This window comes from Podarcis gaigeae (genome assembly GCF_964106915.1).
Source record: "Podarcis gaigeae genome assembly, chromosome: 2".
NCBI classification, from domain to species: Eukaryota; Metazoa; Chordata; class Lepidosauria; order Squamata; family Lacertidae; genus Podarcis; species Podarcis gaigeae.
In genome coordinates this window covers 98,254,846-98,270,541 of record NC_139679.1, presented here as the reverse complement: position 1 = coordinate 98,270,541, position 15,696 = coordinate 98,254,846, and the positions used below count along the sequence as shown (strand labels likewise).

The following is a 15,696-nucleotide window of genomic DNA, read 5'->3' as shown; positions in this document are numbered from 1 at the left end:
GCTTGTTCCCCACAGCTGTGCAGCACTGCAGCCCCAGGCATCTTTCCCAGCCTCCCTTCACCCAGTCTGCTAAGATGGTTCTCTCTTCATCCTCCCACTCCTACTTCTTTCCAGCACACCTTGCTAAAAACACTCTTTTCCTGTCACCTCAAACACACACACCCCAACATCTTGGCAACCTCTGTCTGCCCAGACCAGTGGATTTCTCTTAAAAGGCCACCAACCCCTTTTGTCATGTTAATGAATTGGCTTATCCCTAGCTAGCTAAGTGAAGATGCCTGGGCTTTCTGATTGTAAACGGAATGCAACAGCACTTGGCTTAGTTTTAATTAGCCAGCCTTTGCTTGTTTCATGAATTTATGAGTTTGCTCAAATTTCAGCTCTTTACTGACCCTAGAGATTGTGGTGAGCCTGCTCCTCCCCATTCTCATAACAATATTTATTTATTTGATAGAATTCTAGTGACTCTCTTGAAGTTCTCTGATCGTAGGGATGGTGTCTAGAACCAATTTCTAGACACATCCTTGAAATCTGTAGCTTCCCCTTTTTCCTGTTATTTTGGAAAGGTGCTATTTTGGAAATATTGTTATTTTGGGAAAGGATTTTGACAAGGCACTGGCTCTGGATTTGGGTGAAGAAAAGCATTGGATTAGGCATTTCCCAACTGTTTCACTGCTATCAACATGCAAATGAGAGAAGTAGTTGTAGTTAAGCAGTTTTATGTGTTCCTTCTGCTTTCCTACCCACAAAATGGTAGTTGAAGCAACAATGTCTAGGACAGGCCTTGATGACCTATTAACTAGGAATACTGGCTCTGTGTGAAATAAGTAGACGGGACTGGATTCAAGAGTAACGCCAAGTCTCAATAAGTTTCATCCTCTAGAAACACACAGCCACAATTAATGCAGTGTTTTGCCTGAAACAAGTTGTAATATCCAGGATACGTTAACCTTGCTTCGGAAGTGCAGTGCCTTTCCCTAAGAGTTGTTTCCATTCTCAATCTTAACATTTGCAGTGGTAAGATGTCTGGGCTCCTAAACAGAAGGTATGCAAAATCCCTGCAGAGGAAGTAGCTTGCCTGCAGCCTATAAATAGTTCTACACTCAGAGAGAAAGAACAAAGATTCTGTTGTTTTGCAGCAAAGGTTTAGCCCCTGTTTGTTACATTGCAAGCTGTGCTCAATTGCTACTCAAGCATCTACAGAGATCATTAAAGTGCCATTTACACTAGGAGCATGAAATGCGAGCATTATATACTTCTGCACTGGCCCTTCATCTCTGTCATAAATCTCATTTAAGGTCACAAGTGGCTGCACGGAGACATCACAATAAATGTTTTTTCATGATTGGAACCAGACAAAGTGTGTGTATGGGGGGGGGGGCTGCATAGGAGCCAGCTCATAGGGACCGAGTGGGCTTTGTCTTCCCCAATAAAATATTTGAGGGGGCCACCCCCCAAAGTTTGATGGGCATTGCCATTGAAGTGGTGTGCGTGTACCACATCATGTGATCGATGATTCAGGGTGGGGCTTGCCTGCCTCCTCCTCCAATATTTTATTCAAGTTGGCACTCTTGGGTGAGGGGAGATTGGAAACTTTCACTTCTGTTTTTGATTAACCATGGTTTAGTGTTATGCCGGAAATCTAAACTGTGGATGAGTTTAACTAGTGGTTTGCTGGAACCTGCCTTCCAATTTCCCGGAAAATTTATTCTCCTCCAAAATTTGCTTCTATTCCCCCTGTCCCTTTCTTTGGGGACTTTAGAATTTCTTTACAATTTTGGTGGGTGCATGCTCGAGCTTGCCTTATTCTTGAGAGGTAGCTGTGGGTCATGTGGGTGTTTTTCTTTTCATTGCACTTCCTTATCTGAAAAAGCCCCATGAATGTGACCTCTGTGCCTCAGGCCACTTAGAACCATTTAGACCTTTTTAGAATAAACACAGCACATTGAATTGTGCCCAGAAACCCAAGGAAAGCCAGTGAAGTTTGCACTCTGAGCAGCCCACTCTTAAACTGTGTTCTGAACCAGCTGCTGTTTCAGAGCATGCACCCGGTATCTCCTTATCCATACGTAGTATGGATCAGGGCTGGCCCAAAATGTTTTGTTGCCTGAGGCAAATCACAAAGTGGCACCCACTAGGGAAGAATAGGCGACTGAAGTTCTACATCAGAAACAAGGCGGGGAATGAAGATCTGCATGGGGATCTGCTGCCCCTATGGACCCTGCCACCTGAGCCGGTTGCCTCGCCATGCCTCATGGGAGGGCCGGCCCTGTTATGTGTCCTATGGAGAATTGCATTAGCAAGTGGCCAACAGTGCAAAAAGTGTTAGCCGTCATTTTGCTTCAGCTTTCTGCATCCAAGGGTCTCATATGGGACTTGGGAAATAATCCATACCCTCCGTTGTCTCCCCCAGTTACCTGTCTCCGGCAATCTTGTGGACCTCTATGGCAATCAAGGAATGCCTCCCCCCGGACTCAACATCAGCAACTCTTGTCCTGCCAACCTTCCTAATATAAAAAGGGAACTCACAGGTAATTTAGAACAGTATGTTTCAAAATGTGCATTTTCCGATAAAGGTGCTTCTAGGAACTTAAGAATTCTGCTGAACCTATAAATTGTCGGTAATACATTTATACCAGCAACATTGGATGCTGAATCAGGCCAGTGGTTTACCTTCCTCAGTATGGCCTACTCTGACTGGCAGCAGCTTTCCAAAGTTTCCGTGTTTTCTAGCCTCACCTGGAGATCCCATTTATTGAGCTGCCTGCGTGGAAAGCAAATTCTCTGTCCCGTCCAAATCAAAACCCTGCTGGACCGGACAGCTCAGCATCCTTTTCCCAGGTGTTAAAAGTGCTTCAAGTCAGTCAGTGCTTTGAGCATACACATCGGGCACATTTTTAATCCATAATGTATGAAGCACCACAAGGATGCAGATGTCTGTAAGATGCGGATTCCAGCTTTTAGGAAGAACATTGGTTGCGATTGAAAAGAATTGGGCTGCTGCTTGATGTATATTTCAAAGGAGAAAAGACCAGTGTTGCACGCATGTCATTTTATTTTAGGGTATCGAAGTACAAAGCATCTCAGGAGGCATCTCTTAGGTCCAAATCACTCGCCACAGGATGCTGTGTAACTGACAGTGGACACTTAGGGGTGCCGTCTACCAATCTGCCATAAAAGTGTAATTGCAGTGGAGATGCGCCGAGCACGGTCAAGGAGAAGGAAATCTGCTCATTAATCTTTTGGAGCAAGCATACATTGGGAGGCGGGCAGGATTTAAGGGAATAAGGAGAAACTTTGATAATAAAACTTAATTTTGTTGTTGGCCTTAATGGTTGCCATTCACACTTCTGCCATTCATGCTACATAGTGGTGGAAAGACTCGAAGATTGTAGATCATTGAATCTGTGAAGACGGTGCTGGTCAGACCCATGGCAAATGGGCGGTTAGACGCTTGCCTTTTTAAATAATCTTTTAAGTTGCTCAAGGTTAGACCGTATCCCGAAGCAGTTCACATAGTGTACTCTGAAAATAAATGATCCTGTGTTGAAACGTGAAATGTCAAGTTCTCTCAGAAAGTTCATTGTACTAGTCACATTGTGCCGAGCTGCAGTTGCATCTATGAATGGATGGGACAAGTCATGAGTGCAGAGCAGCACTTCCATAATGTCTACCATTTGCCTGTTTTATTTAACGAAGGAAAAATAACAAGACTCGCGGCAGGCAAAGATAATGCACCATTGTGTTGTATGCAGCATCAGCAAGGAAGATGCTGCTTTTGTTCATTATTTCGTTTTTATAATAAAGGGCCCTGTATTGCCCTAACTTGGAACGTAAACTAAAAGTGGCCTACACAAAAGATGTACTATACATTTTGTGTGCCTGACCTTCATAAACTTGTTAACTCCTGCATACGTAGCCCTTTCTAGTTTGGTTTTCATATTTAGGCGCAAGAGATGTTGGCTTTACTTCACTGCAGAAAGCAATGGCTTCCATGGAAAAAGGACAAGAGTTTTAATATCCCTGGTTTCACAGCTGTCTAAAGGGAAAATGTTACTTCAATACCTTGCCCACTTGGAAAACTTATTCACCAATGACTAGTAGCCATGTGCCTAGCACTGAAAGTTTATGTTCCAAACTTGTTAATCTTCCAGTCTGCACCAATATTTAGGATGGGGCATACTAAATAGTACTGCGTGATAATATGCTGTGATATTAAACAAGAAGCATTGCAAGGGTCTTGTGCTGATGCTGCTTGCAAAAAGTGCATGTGAAATGTGTGAATGTTTTCTTGGCTTAGCGCTGCCTTTCTTACATATCTCTAATTCTAATTACTTCGTTAACATGCATAGCATGTGTATTTCCAACAGAGTCAGAGGCGAGAGCGCTGGCCAAAGAGAGACAAAAGAAAGACAATCACAATTTGAGTAAGTTTCTTGTTTCTCATTATTTAATTTGTGAAAGTGGGGGTTTAATATTCGCACATAATGAATTACTTTTACCACACAGTCCGTATTGAAATAGTTAAATTTGCCCTCTTAATTCCTGGGTACTTCCAGATGAGTGTATACTGTAAGAACAGTGATCATCAGCCATGCAAGGGTTTTTTGTGTTGTTGTGTTTTTTGCAGCAGCAACATGACATACCTGCCTCTATTCTTCCCTACCCTTTCATTTGGATTTTCCCTTTCCAGGGAAAATCGAGTAAATTTAAAATAACCAAAACTCTTAGCAGATTTGGCCCCCCATCTAGAAGCAAAACTCACCCATTTCCGTAATGCTTGTGCAGTTGAAATTCCTGTGCCTTGTACTTTGCACAATTTTTGGTCAGCCAAGTGGCTTGCTGAAGTCGATGTAATTCTGAAGGATCTTCAAATGCAAGTCACAGAAGCCTTAGAATCAGCGGTTCTCAACCTGTGGGTCCCCAGATGTTGCTTGACTACAACTCCCATCATCCCTGAGCTCTGGCCTTGCTAGCTAGGGGTGATGGGAGTTGTAGTTCAACAACATCTGGGGACCCACAGGTTGAGAAAGGCTGCCTTAGAAGCTAACTAGAGATGCTTGAACAATTTGGATGCAAACTGACCTCACAGATCAGTGTGCAAATCAGACCTCGGCAAACCACTGGTGCTTGTGCTTCCCAAATGTCCCAACGCAGTTCTAAGCTCAAAAACCATATCAAAAGTGAGGATTCTTGCAGAAACATGGCATAACAGACTCAACAGGATCAATAATTCCTCCGATTTCCACTCATAGGAGGCTTCTGCAGGAAGATGGAATAAAATATGTTTTCTGCCCTCCGCCTGCATCCTGTGCCTCTCTGGGAATTCTCAGTAACATTATAGGAAGGGCTATGGGGCACTATAGAGGGAAGGGGTTATCAATGAACTGCATCCTCCTGTCCTCGTGTGGGAGCCTCTGCTGGATCTCAGTCATTTCTAGGAATGGAAACAACCCTTCCATTCATGGAATGGACACCAACCTCCTGACTGGGAAAATAGAATTTGATAGGACCAAGTTTGAATTTAGACAATGCTTGGGGATGTGTAATCTTACCAGAAAAGAGGGTCTGTGGTTTAGGAAAACATTGTGTATGTGGCCAAAGCAAAACAAGATTAGTCTTGTTCATCTTTGGTCATAGATTAAAACCCAGTAAAGGATAATAACCATGTGCTACTAAATTCTAAAAGATTTCCTCCAATACCCTTCCTGGGTCGCTCAGATTAATCAGCAGAACTTTCCACTAACTTCCAATGGGGGAGTTGGATGATATGCTTGGAAAACAGATGTGGCCTCAGACTTTTGTGGCAATTAAAAAAAGAGCAGAATGAGGTTTCTTCCTTCCTTCTTGCTCCTTAATCAATGCATCTCTATATCCCATCTCTACTTAAGTAAAATTCTTATATCTGCAGTTGTATTTTGCAAGATGCTTTTGACAATTATGTTACCTTTTGCGCTGTTGTTGATTACTAATTTGTGTTGATTCCTTAAAAGTTGAACGAAGACGACGATTCAATATTAACGATCGTATAAAAGAACTTGGCACTTTGATACCCAAGTCGAACGACCCGTAAGTACTGTCAATGTCCTAGAACGGGTTATCAAATGCAAGGGGTGAAATTCTTTTGAGAAATTAGTGGATGTTCCTTAATCTCTGGAATACTGTTGTGACATAGGGCATTTAATCCAGCTGCGTTTAATCCAACTGCATTGACAGTTCTATGAACATGTTTAACTAATAAACATAACCTGGGTTCCTCAAAACTTACAGGGAAAGGCAACATCAGCCACCCAACAAAATAGTGGATAGTAGTCAAAGTTTTGCTCAGAGTAGAGCTATTGAAATTAATGGAACTAACTTAGTCCAAAGCTGAGATTCACCAGGATAAGCAAGTTAATATGCATTGGGTTTCCTGCTCAGCCGACCAATTCCCAGTGCAGCCAAGTTATGCTCACCTTGGCTCATCCCTGCAGAGCCAGGCTAGTGGCCTTTATGCTGACGTGAGCCCTGAAAAATGGGCATTGCAGGGCAGGAGCACGGGCAGGGGGGCTTAGGTTGGATCTTAACTTGGCAGACGTTCTCCCCTGGAAAAAGGGTGGTGTAAGTCAAACTCTGTTTTAAATTCTTGCTTCCCTTCTGCCAGGCTTTGGTGGGCTCAACTGGCAGCAGCACTGCTCCTGAATGGAGTTTGGATCTGCTGGCTTAACTTTAACTGGCATAAATTACACTGGCTTCCTATACCTAGGATGGCTCCTTAAACCATGTTCATTAGTTTCAGTGGGTCTACTCTGAGTTAGTTGAATACCATTGTCTGCTGCTGCTTTACATACCAAGCATAAAAGCAATGTAAAGGTAAGGTAAAGGGACCCCTGACCGTTGGGTCCAGTTATGACCGACTCTGGGGTTGCGGCGCTCATCTTACTTTATTGGCCGAGGGAGCTGGCGTACAGCTTCCGGGTCATGTGGCCAGCATGACTAAGCCACTTCTGGCGAACTAGAGCAGTGCATGGAAACGCTGTTTACCTTCCCGCTGGAGCGGTACCTATTTATCTACTTGCACTTTGGATGCTTTCAAACGGCTAGGTTGGCAGAAGCAGGGACTGAGCAACGGGAGCTCACCCCGTCGCAGGGATTCAAACCGTTGACCTTCTGATTGGCAAGTCCTAGGCTCTGTGGTTTAACCCACAGCGCCAACCGTGTCCCTTCAAAAGCAATGGAGGTCTGCCTAAAAGAACAGAAGGCGACTTTCCTATGAGAAACCATTGATTAGCCCCGCTTCCCAGAAAAAACCAAAAAAGTAGGCTTTGTTATTATGTTGTTTGAGTGCAAACCTATTAAATCCTCATTTATTTATTTTTTAAAAAAGATGGATTACACTAAAATGGAGCATATTAATGTAAATGGATTTCCTGTATTACAAATGTCTCCCCCTGCCATCCCTCAATGTTGCATCTTTCCAGATTTGATTATTCACATTCCATCTTGCAGGGACATGCGTTGGAATAAGGGAACTATTTTAAAGGCCTCTGTGGACTACATCCGCAAGTTGCAAAGAGAACAGCAACGTACAAAAGAACTAGAGAACAGACAAAAGAAACTGGAACATGCCAACAGGCACCTTTTGCTCAGAATACAGGTTTGCTGATTAATGCATAAATATAATGGCACTTCAGATGTGTGTGTGTGTGTTTTCCAGATTGCTCCCTTAATATTAGTCTGCCCTGAAACAGCAATCATAAGAACTACATTCAAATGATCATATTTCAGGCAATGTAGGATGAGCCTTTTGCTTGTGCATCCATCTCTTTCTCCTCTCCAATTGTGACACAGCAGAATGAAATGAAGACATTTCAATTAACCATAGTTTCCTGTTTCGTCCAAACTGGAAATGATGGTCACCATTTTCAGAAGAAGCCAGGGGTTGAGCCACAAAGGCTTATGCACATCTTGCATGGTTAAGACAAGGTATGACCATCCAGGTGCAGTCAGCAAGGCAACATGGAAATAGTTTCCAGAAGGCAGAATATGTGCTTTATAAATGGATACAGTATTCAGGACCAGCCCTAAAATTTCCTCACGCCTTATTGGACTACCCCAGCCAGCATGGCCTGTGGTCAGGATTCCTATCAGGGATGATGGGAGTTGGCAAGAGACTCCAGTTTGGCCGTGGGTGCCTGGGGCCATGGGCTTTGTGGGTGCCTAGCCCCTTCATGGGGAATTTTGTGGGTGCTCAGGCACCCAGGGCTCCAGCGAGCCGGGTTGGAGTTTGACAGCATCTGGAGGGCACTACATTACAGATACGGAACATCTTAATAAACCACCAACACATAAAGCAGAATCCTTGCAGGAAAAAGTTGCCCTGCTGAATTATTTCACAAAATAAAGAGATCTAAAAGGGTTTAGATAGAACTGTGGCTCAGGGGCGTTTCCCTCATTCCCACTTCCTCTCACGTGCACTGTGTTCTGTAACCAAGGAGATAGAAGTCATGGCCTCATTCTCTGCGACACCAGGCAGTGCTCCAGAAGCGCAAGTGTGGGAAGCAATGTGTATTTTCCTATACCTGAATGGTAAAGGAGGTCTCGGATTATTTATTTACATTTTGTTTATATATTAAACATGCTTAGGCTCATCCTTCTACCTAGAGATCAGAATGGGCTACAATGCAGGAGAGCATAACAAGTGTACTGTAGGATATGAATGGGTGGACCTGTCAGTTCTGGTTTCTCTCCATTTCCCCCACATCAGTTGGTCATTTAAAGCACACCCACACCCACACACACCCTCATGAAAATTCAACAGCCTTTTTGTGCCTCTTTCTCCTAATAGACACATTTTTGTACACAGCTCTGCCTAATATATACACATTTTGGCAAAACAGCTTCTCTAATAAACTGGATGTTTGTATGTTGTTTTCATTATATATGCGTATCCAGGCACATGTTACCCTAGTTATATGCAATTTGTACACATTACGTGGCACTTCAAAATTCAGAAAAGGGCAGATTTCGAAGGATGACTGTGTTTTGGTTTGTGCGTCATTTTGCAAAGTGTGATTTAGGTAGATGTGCCTTTAAATGTGAACTGAACAGAACTTCTTCCCCGTTTGTATCACAAAAGTGTCAGGAACATAAAAAAAAGGCAACAGTGTGCATATTAGCTCCACTTTGAGGCCATCGTGTCAAACTGTAATGCAGAAGGTTGAATCCAACCAAGTCACTGTGGAAGCAACTTCCTCTCCCTCCAAGCCTCCCTACCTCAAACTCAGATCTAGAGGTTTGTGGCCTCATCCAGTGTAGATTCGGGGGGCAGGCACACAGGAGGAGGAGAGGGAGGGCAAGTTCCATTGTGTGGCCATTCCACTTGTGCCATGACTTTGTAGGGCGGAGCTCAGAGAATATAGCAGTAAGCAACAGTGGCGAATAGCCACTGGCAACATGGCAAACCTTTACAAAGTAAATCAAGCCAAGCTTCTGCTCCTTTTTCAGCAGAGTGAAACTTATACAACGAAAATTGCAAATACCAGTGCAAATATCTAGGGACAGTTTTGTGTTTGTGTGGTGGTCTGGTTCCCAGCCTGGTTGCCCTCCCCACCACTCACACACAGAACAGGTATTTTAAAACAAGCAGATACATTCAACATAACATGATGTCGGGGACTGGACTGAGGAGGCATGGTGGGGAACCCCCACCTTCCTGAACCTTCCTGAGAAGAGGAGGACAGTATAGAATTACAACAGTGGTTTGCAGAAGGATCAGAGGGGAGACACTGGGAAATATTGGGAGAGCAGCAGGAAGAAGAAACACCAGGGGAGAGACAGCTGACAGACTCAGTGACTTTAGACAGCATTCCTGACACACACACCCTTCTCAGGACTCGGCATGCTTTGAGAGTAGTAGAACAAAAAGCTCAGAGGCAGAAAGCACAGATAAGCCGGCGCTTATCTGACGTAGAATAGAAGAGATTCCCTGAAGCCTGACACATGGATTTAATGGTCTGTTTTGCAGGGAAGTGTCCATTTTCAGAGTTGCCATTTCTTAATTAATAATTGTTCTTCAAACACGTTTATCGTTCTGCATGGTTCTCCACCACAGGAACTTGAGATGCAGGCTCGAGCACACGGACTCTCTATCGTGCCGTCCACAGGCCTTTGCTCGCCCGAGATGGTGAACCGGCTCATCAAGCAGGAGCCCGCCATCGATAACTGCAGCCAAGAGGTCCTGCAGCGCCACCCTGACCTGTCTTGCACAACCACTCTCGACCTTACCGACGGCACCATCACTTTCAACGACAGCCTGGCCAATGTGACTGAGTCAGCTGCCGGCACTTATGCTGTCCCTACGAAAATGGGCTCCAAACTGGAAGACATCCTGATGGACGATAGCCTTTCTCCTGTCGGGGTGACCGACCCGCTCCTTTCCTCATTGTCTCCTGGGGCGTCGAAAACAAGTAGCCGAAGGAGCAGCGTGAGCATGGAGGAATCTGACCACGCTTGCTAGTGAATGCAAATTAGAAAGGCTCTTCGTGGACTTCTTTGTTTCTTGATCAGTAGATTAAGTAATTTGCTCTGTTTTCTTAATAACTATCTTTTAATATAAATCTTCAAATAGCCCAGTGTATGTGACTTTTTTAATGTTTGCAGAGACTTGTATATTTTATTTTAAAACTACCAATGCTTCCAAAGTATTGTACTGCATCTGTGAACCAGATTCGCCAAGAGCTCCAAAGTGAGCTCATGTCTACTTGAAAGCAATAGAGTTAGACTGATCGCCAAGTCCATGATCCACAAAAGGTGAAACTTCCTGCATAACTGTAAATGATACCCATTGACGTGGAAATGAAACGTAGAAGAATGTAAAGAAACCAAAAAAGGACTAGCTTTGTAAAACTTTTTTTTTGTGTTGACTTAATAGTGCCTCCTTTTAAAGATACAGTACTTGTTAATCCAATTTAATCTTTCCCAAGGCATTAAATATAATATGCATGTCAGCGGGTTACCTGTACAGAAACTAACTCACGGTGATCTCAAACAAAGTACAAGCTAGAATGAAGTAGGGAGAGACAAAGAGAGATATTCAATGACATTGGCATGTGGTTATTTTTGTTCTGGTCTCCGGTGAGTGGACAACCTTCTAAATCAGTGTTTCCCAACCTCGGGCCTCCAGCTGTTTTTGAACTACAATTCCCATCATCCCTGACCACTGGTCTTGCTAGCTAGGGATGATGGGAGTTGTAGGCCAAAAACATCTGGAGGCCCAAGGTTGGGAAACACTGTTCTAAATCATGGTTCAGGGTGTGTTTTTTTTTAAGAAATCACTTTTAATCATGGTAAGAAATCTATACTGGTATTTTAACAATGCAAGACTGGTGAATATTTCAAGCTCTTAACAAAAAAAAAATCTTAGTACCTTCTGTCAATTGGATATAACCAATTGGATTTTGGTTTTTTTAATTGCATTGTACAGTTACCTGATTTGCATGAATTTTTCACTTTTTTTTCATTCTGAGTACATTTGTATTTTATTTGTAAGAAAATGCCTCTAGTTATCGCAGTGATTTTATTTTTAACATTTTAAAACCCCACAAAGGGGGTTCTGCATTCTTTGTACACACTTCAAAGTAAGCTTTTGTGCAGGTTCCTGTCTTTTCAAGAGTGGTTTTGTGACTATTTTATATATTACAGTCTCACTTGGAAGAAATGTTTTGACACCGACAGAGCTTTAAATCATAGTACCGATTTAGGTCTAGTTAACAAGACGATGCTCTGCATTAAAAAAAAGGAAAAAGGAAAAAAAAAACCCCAAACTTAACGTATTTATTTTTAGTGATACAGGACAAATAGAAATATGCTTGAGAAACACGGTTGCTATATCCTTTAGTGCGCTGTTAGATTTTTCAGGTTGAAAGAGGATTTTACTATATCTGCAGGTATTAACTTTTACTTGATCCCAACGTTGTCAAGTTTAACCATGCAACAGTGTTGTCGTGAGAGCATGTTCCGTGCATTATCTTCTCCAGCGTAGTCCTATGCAATAACAGTAGTGATACTTGTATGATTGTCATGCCTAAATATTTTATACAGTGGTTGTGTGGTCTTACCAGTTGAGCAAGTGATTGGCTTCCGCCCTAGCAGCCACCCAGCTGACTTGCAAATGGCAGGGAAGCATATCTCATTCAGAGTGAAGTGCCTTAAATTTAGCCGTAGTCTCCGTGAACTAGCACTGACTGAAGTGTGCGACCCAAGACGGTTTGGGAGGAGGGGATTGCTGGTGGTGGCTGATGGGTGGGGCACAGCGCTCGTGACGTGAAGCAAGAGCACCCAAATCTTTCACCCAAGCCTGTGCAAATTCTGACACTATTTCCAGATGTCTTGGACCTCTTTTCTGCTCCAGCTTTGAATCTGTGCTTTGGAAACCCGAGCTATAGGCAGCTGATAGTTCTTCAAAACATTAGGGTGAAAGCATGGCGACAATCAGGATATGTTAAGGTAGACGAGCCTCAAAAGCAAACAGCTGCTGTATAGTTTGGTTAAATATCTGTGAAACCACTAAGGCCAAATCATGCTCCTTTGTAAGTGCACCACTAACTTAGGGGAGCAAGACCCGGGCCTCATCTTTGCAACGCCAAGAATCCACATAGACCTGCCTTCCCTAAGTTGGCTCCCTCCAGATGTTTTGGACTACAACTTGCATCAACCAGCATGGAGTTGTAGACTAAAACACCTGGGGTGCACCAGATTGGGAAAGGCCATTGTAGACAAAAAAGAGAGAAAAAAATCAGGGGTGGGAACTCTGGTTTGAAGGAACAGGAAGGCATTTTCTCCTAACCTCAAAATATCTTCCAACTCAATAACTGCATGTGGTAGGGGTCCCCCTCCAATTTAACTATTATCTGGCCAGTGATAATGGTCACAGGTGACTGTTAATGTAGGAGTCAAAATTCGAACTGCCTTAGTGCTGACAGCGCAGTCCTAACCGTGCCTGCTTAGAAGTAAGTCCGACTGAATGGTGCTTACTCCCAGGTAAGCGTGATTGGGATTGCAGTGTTAGCTTTCACAGCGTGTTAAGAATCCTGACCTGTTTCTTCTTTCTTTCTTTGGCGATCACTCGTAGCCGAGTAAGATTGTCTTCCATAAACACGGTTTTAACAATGAGTCCGTAAGTGACTGTGGAGGCAAGCGGGTGTTTGGCCCATCATTAGCAATGTGGTGCAAGTTACAGCTCATGAAGGGTTTGTCGCCATCTACAAGTGATGAAGTACTTGTGGTCTTCCAGATGTTCCAGCTCCCATCTTACTGGACCTCTAGTCATGCCAATGGAGCTGGAATCTAAGAACATCTGGAGGACTGCAGGTTCCTGAGGCATACTAGCAGCTGGAAGCTAGTTAGAATTTCAGTGTGGAAAGGAAGCTTATTTCCCCCCCTGATACGGGAGAACTGGGTTCAAATTTTATCCCAGTCTGCTTCAGTGAAGTCTTGATCCTTAACAATGCAAGTGGCCTGTATCTTTAGAAGTAAAAAGCAGAGAACTACAGCTGTGTGTACCCTGTACATATTAGCTTTTCTAGATATTGGCTTCTTTTTTTACTTCAATGCAAACCATGTAAAATATGCACATAAGGCAAGCTTACATATTTGCTTGTTTTGCACAATCTATTATGTTTCATTTGTCTTTGGGACAAGGTGGGCATGTTGAAGCTCAGACCTACCCCCATCCCTGCTCCTCAGAACACTGGACATCCTTTCTCAGGCTTCAGGCATTATTTATTTTTCCACACTGTCAAGCCTGTCTTTGCACAGCAAGGACTAGAAACTTGCTTTTAACAATGATAACAACAGCAGCCTAAGATTTTTTAGGATGGTTTGTATCATGTTTAGGTACCATCTTTTGTGATTGCAAATACAAAGCCCTGATTATAGTAGTAATAACAAATGAGAATAGCGTAACTGTTCAGTTAAGAAAAGCTTTTTTGCCAGGGATCAACTCAGCAGTGTTTTTGGTTCAAGAAATAAAGATTTAGTGTACCACTTGGGTCCTGATAAAATTGAACCCTACTCTGTGACTGAATTACAAGCGTGCTTTACCATGGCACATTGGGAAATGCAAACTTCCTAGTTTAGGTTTCTCTTGGATCAGATGTATGGCTCTTTTCAGCGTTTCCAAAATCCCTTGGGCTTTCTCAACATTGCACGTCAACATTCTCCTTGGTTACTTTGTTTTTTCCTCTCCTCAAATTATGTTTGGAGCCCCTCTGTTTTTAAGGTGGAGTTTTCATATTACCCACATTGAAATCTCTTGGAGTGAGTAGGACTTCCAGAATTGCAAGCCTGGAATTAAGGTCTTGAATGAAGCCGTTTTATTTGTTTAATTTTGAACCAAGAGCTGCAGAACTGTTAGGCCTTAAAGTGTGGTGCTTCTACAGGGGAAGAGACGCTGGAGACACTTGCTAAATGGTAGGAAATCATGGAGCGTGTGGCTGTTCTGATATTTCTTCAAACCACAATGATTACACAAGCCCAGATGCCAAAACCGGGGAGCGAATCATGACACGGCTAGCTAGGTAACACAGAGTACCAAGCAATTTTAACTGTTGCCAAAACCATGCAAGATATATTAGTGCCATGAACATGTTCCTTACTACGATAGATAGATAGATAGATAGATAGATAGATAGATAAAGCAATATTAACTCTGATGCCTATAAAGCCTTTAGGAAGCATATATGGAGAAAAATAAACAAAGCAAAGCACAAAATAATGCACTTACCATTTTTATTTTTATTTTTTTGGACATAAAATGCACTGGTGAAAAATGGAAATTGATGGTATCAAAGGCCTCTGTATCTTGAAAAAGTGACATAAATGACTGCCTCTTGTTCTGGATGCTTAGTACCATGCTGTTAGTGATCTTTTCACCTGCTGTCGGCCACAGCAATAAGTTGTGTATGGTCCATCGCACTGTAAATTATGGATCAATATTAATGTAAGCCAATTAAATAATTTGAACTGTTCCTAATAGATGGATTAAAGTGTTTGGTTTTTCGCACAACGGCTACATAATTTGTGCATGGTGCAAATGAAATACTTAGCATTGTGTGAACCAATGGACTGTGTTTCCAGCTTTGTGTGAGTTTGTGTGACAAAGGAAGCATCGGGCTGAAGAAAAAGGGACAGGCTTTGTTCCTGCACCATCTTTCCTGTGACTTCTTGACACTGTCTCTTTGGCATCCATTTAGTCTTCCCTTGGATCCATTTAACTGACAGCACACCGTACAGAACCTTTCTCTCGCAATCCTTTTTATTTATAATATTTGAATGCAGTATATGCTGGTAACGCTTTTAAAGTTCACACTTGAGTTTGTGGTGTGTGAGGGTGCTAGCCTTCTGCCTAAGCAGCTGCTTGCATCCCTCCCACTCCCAAATTATCCAGACCCTTCGAGTATCCTGATTTAGTCGGGGCATCACAGATCGGCAGAAGCCGCCCCAGCTTCTGTTCCCAGTCCTGAATGTCCTGATTTTGGTTCCTCACACTGGTTGTGCCAGAGCAAGGGACCAAAAGACAGGAGGCAGCTGGCCTGCTAGAAGGTTGGCCCGGCCTGCACCTCTTCTCCCAGCCTGTGCCATGGGTGCTGCGGAGGAGGCCAACTAGAAAAAGGAGGGAGGGGTGAGTGAGGAAGGGGTTGGTGGGCAGGGAGGGAA

At 43.2% G+C, this 15,696-nt stretch overlaps 1 protein-coding gene across 13 annotated transcripts in view; it reads left to right on the top strand.

Moving 5' to 3' along the window:
• Nucleotides 1-15,013, top strand: part of MITF (melanocyte inducing transcription factor) — a 138,683-nt gene extending 123,670 nt beyond the window's left edge. For 4 of the 13 annotated variants that reach the window (XM_083724490.1, XM_083724491.1, XM_083724481.1 and 1 more), the window contains 5 exons: nt 2,414-2,531; nt 4,353-4,427; nt 5,994-6,069; nt 7,489-7,636; nt 10,094-10,904. In XM_083724490.1, the coding sequence (XP_083580616.1) occupies nt 2,414-2,531; nt 4,353-4,427; nt 5,994-6,069; nt 7,489-7,636; nt 10,094-10,498 (822 nt within the window). In that variant the 3' untranslated portion in view covers nt 10,499-10,904. Of the gene's footprint in view, nt 1-2,413; nt 2,532-4,352; nt 4,428-5,993; nt 6,070-7,488; nt 7,637-10,093; nt 11,140-11,259 lie in introns of those variants that run through there. The other 9 variants (XM_083724489.1, XM_083724480.1, XM_083724483.1 and 6 more) reach the window with 5 other exon arrangements.
• Nucleotides 15,014-15,696: the final 683 nt, after the last annotated feature.